The 3,807-nt window shown below is 48.1% G+C and overlaps 1 protein-coding gene across 1 annotated transcript; it reads right to left on the reverse strand.

Moving 5' to 3' along the window:
• LOC134088441 (transmembrane protein 230-like) lies at positions 1-3,511 on the reverse strand. Its single transcript, XM_062542404.1, has 4 exons — positions 3,419-3,511; positions 3,054-3,173; positions 2,740-2,862; positions 1-267 (listed from the first exon to the last, which is right to left on the reverse strand). Exons 2-4 carry the CDS (start codon positions 3,147-3,149, stop codon positions 130-132), a joined length of 357 nt encoding a protein of 118 aa, XP_062398388.1. The 5' UTR covers positions 3,150-3,173; positions 3,419-3,511; the 3' UTR covers positions 1-129.
• Positions 3,512-3,807: the final 296 nt, after the last annotated feature.

A 3,807-nucleotide genomic window follows, 5' to 3' on the forward strand; every position in this document is an offset into this window, starting at 1 on the left:
AACACTGCTCAGAAACACCCCCAGATGTCTGAGGGGACACAGAGGAGTGTGTGTGTGTGTGTGTGTGTGTGTGTGTGTCAGAGGACACAGAGGAGTTCCCCTCAGGACGGACTGGTCGTCGCACACACGTCAATCAAAGTCAGGAATGTCATCATAGGAGTAACCACGGTAACCTCGGAAGGCATAGTAGGCAATCCGCAGATGATAAAATCCAGGAAGGAACACCAGGATTCCGATGATCAGGACGGGAATAGTGCGATCCTGATGCTACATGAGCCAGGTGGAGAGAGAGAGAGAGAAGTAAGACTATGTTAATATATGGTGCAGACACACACACACACACACACTATTCTTCACATGCATACACGTCACACACCAACACTCTTAACACACTTCATATGCACCGCTGCTCTAAACACACTCCACAAACAATCACTCTACACACTTAACACCAGTATATGCACACTTAACACACCCTCACTATACACAGCACTATCCTAAACACACTTCACACACCCTCACCAACACACACAGCACTAATACTATCCTAAACACACTTCACACACCCTCACTAACACACACACCCCTATCCTAAACACACTTCACACACACCATCACTAACACACACACACACCACTATCCTAAACACACTTCACAGACATCACTATCCTAAGGACACTTCACACACTCTCCACTCTGTCTGTGGCCCCACAGACGAGATGTCTGGGCCTGTTCAAAGCGCTCCCTATCAGCAGCCCAGCACAGATAGAGGGACTGCCGGAGAGACCGTGTGTGTGTGTGTGTGTGTGTGTGTGTGTAAGCGGGGAGCAGAGACAGTGTGTGTGAACAGGGAGCACAGACAGTGTGTGTGAACGGAGAACAGAGACTGTGTGTGCGAACGGGGAGCTCATCACAGTCCAGTCCCCTGCAGAACATCACTGGCACGCACACACGCACGCGCGCACACACACACACACACACACACACACACACACACACACACACACAAGTCCTGCTCTCAATAGGCCTCATCATAGATAAATAGATAAGAGTGTTTAATGTCTCCTACTCAACAATCTGTCTGCTTTAAATAGGCCTTCCTCTCAACAGCATGTCGTGAGGGCGAGGACTGGTGTGTGTGTGTGTGTGTGTGTGTGTGTGTGTATGTGTGTGTTGGTACATGAGGAGAGGGAATCTGGAGTCAAAGGTCACCACATTTGGCCAATGAGACGGGAGGGATTTCTGTAGCTACTCTGTGCACAGTTAACCAGCACAGCAGCCATAGGTCTGATCAAATCTATACACACACACACACACACACACACACACACACACACACACACACACACACACACACACACACACACACACACACACACACACAGGTCTGTTATGCAGGAAATCTACACAAACAGACACACACGGCCCCAGGTCTGCTACGCCTGAGTGGTCAGTGTGAAAACCAGAGTTTATAGGAAATCTATACACACACTCACACAGACATACAAGCACACTCTCACTCACTAACTCACTCACTGACGCGCACACACACACACACACAGACGTACTGGCACTCACTCACTCACTCACTCACTCACACAGACATACTGGCACACTCTCACTCACTCACGCACACTCACACACAGACAGACACATAGACAGGGAGAGACCTCAGACCTCAGAAACATGCAGGCGTGTAGCATGGAGGCGTGTAGCTAGGAACATGGAGGCATATAGCATGGAGGCATATCCACCTCTTTCCTTAACCCGGAAATATGTATCGTTGCGATGGTTACGATACTGTTTTCAACTTCCGTTCATTCTGTTAACATGTGCGTTCTCCATAGCAAACTAGATTATGCCTCAACTTAGATTTCGTTCGAAATGTTGACAATTCTGCCCTCAGCATGTATATACTGCATCACATATAACCGATATAAAATAGAAAAGTTGACTTTTATATGCGTTATGATATGTTAAGCACCGTAAACCGTCACGTTAAAACAGATACGATGCAGCTTCGCCGGAAATAGAAAACCGTCTCGGTGTCATGGCGACCCCCATTGTTGGCTGCGGAATATCGTGGATAGCATGGAGGCATGTAGCATGGAGGCGTGTAGCATGGAGGCGTGTAGCATGGAGGCATGTAGCATGGAGACGTGTAGCATGGAGGTGTGTAGCTAGAAACATGGAGGCGTGTAGCATGGAGGCGTGTAACATGGAACATGGAGGCATGTAGCATGGAGGCTTTAGCATGGAGGCTTTAGCATGGAGGCGTGTAGCATGGAGGCGTGTAGCATGGAGGCTTTAGCATGGAGGCGTGTAGCATGGAGGCTTTAGCATGGAGGCGTGTAGCATGGAGGCGTGTAGCATGGAGGCGTGTAGCATGGAGGCGTGTAGCATGGAGGCATGTAGCATGGAGGCGTGTAGCATGGAGGCATGTAGCATGGAACATGGAGGCGTGTAGCATGGAGGCATGTAGCATGGAACATGGAGGCATGTAGCATGGAGGCGTGCAGCTAGAAACATGGAGGTGTGTAGGATGGAAGCGTGTAGCATGGAACATGGAGGCATGTAGCTTGAGGGCTGGATGGTGCACCAGGACGACGGCGCAAATCTGGAGCATCAGAAGTGTTAAACTAGCACGGGCTCCGTGTTAAACTGATTGCCTGCAGGTGTGTGTTGTGAGGGGTCACTGGGAGTACAGCACAGGTGTGTGTTGTGGGGGCGTGAACTCACAGTGACGTGGAAGTAGCCCGCCTGAAGGAGCCCGCCGATGATGATCAGTAGAGAGCCGATCAGGAAGAGCACCGTTGCCAGGGCGATGGCCCTGTATGGGACTTTGGGTGGACTCTTTTTGAACTACAGACACAAAAACAGAGACAGACAGGCAGACGGACAGACAGACAGGGAGATGAGGTCGGGAATGATAAACACAGCAACACTATCATACAGCTCTGTGTGCTTCAGGCTACTGACTCAAAAAAGGAGAGTGTATTCTACCGAGAGAAGTAAACAACCACCGTTTGGGCTGAACTAGAGAAAGGCTTTACCTGTAAGTCAATGTAGCCATCATCATCATTGGCCAATTTGGAGTAACGGACTCTGCTGTTGGGGATCCCACCGGTTATGGTGTTTCGGGCGGGCATTCTGTTACTGTTTTTAATTAGAGGCTGGAGGAAAGACTGCAACGTTAGCAAGAGAATCATCAATCTACAAACCCACCTGCTAGATAGCCTGCGTCTGGCAGATCGCTTTAAAGAGCACCTTGCTTATGCTTACACAGACTGGTTAGCCAGCTAGCAAACAAAGATTTACTCAGTGGTGCTCAAATCATATTTCTACGATTGTCATAAAATACAAATTACATCAGATATACATACACCTTGTTCTGTTTATAGGAGAAATAATTCATTACCTTTAAAACATAACACGATTCCCTATTTAGGGTAAATGTATCAGCATGTTGTGATGGTTGCAGATCTCGTGAAACTAATCCGTCAGTGCTTCCGGGTGTAAATCTGCGCATGCGCTGTAAACGAATAAACGTCTCTAGCAGTTTGATTGATGTAGAGAGTACAAATGATGGCTTTCTCCGGAGCAAAAGACAGATCAAACAGCTAGACGAAGACGACGAGGCTGTTTGAAGTTATTTTAGTTGGCTTTGAAAATCAGCTACCGTGCCGTCATGAGGCTAGACTAGATTATTGAATAACAGATACATAAAATGCCCACTGAGGGGCGCTGCTGGACCATTTCTTGTATTTGGCCACAGATTCCATTTTTGGGAACAAATACCTGAAGTTT

This window comes from Sardina pilchardus, chromosome 8, assembly GCF_963854185.1.
Source record: "Sardina pilchardus chromosome 8, fSarPil1.1, whole genome shotgun sequence".
Taxonomy (NCBI): Eukaryota; Metazoa; Chordata; class Actinopteri; order Clupeiformes; family Clupeidae; genus Sardina; species Sardina pilchardus.

Bases quoted from the DNA above. Each gene is read 5' to 3' on its own strand.
- LOC134088441 (XM_062542404.1), bottom strand. From the start codon at position 3,149: ATGCCCGCCCGAAACACCATAACCGGTGGGATCCCCAACAGCAGAGTC. The intron at 2,863-3,053 runs GTAAAGCCTTTC...TTGTGTCTGTAG, and splicing joins ATGGCTACATTGACTTACAG to TTCAAAAAGAGTCCACCCAA. The intron at 268-2,739 runs GTGAGTTCACGC...TGGCTCATGTAG, and splicing joins CGGGCTACTTCCACGTCACT to CATCAGGATCGCACTATTCC.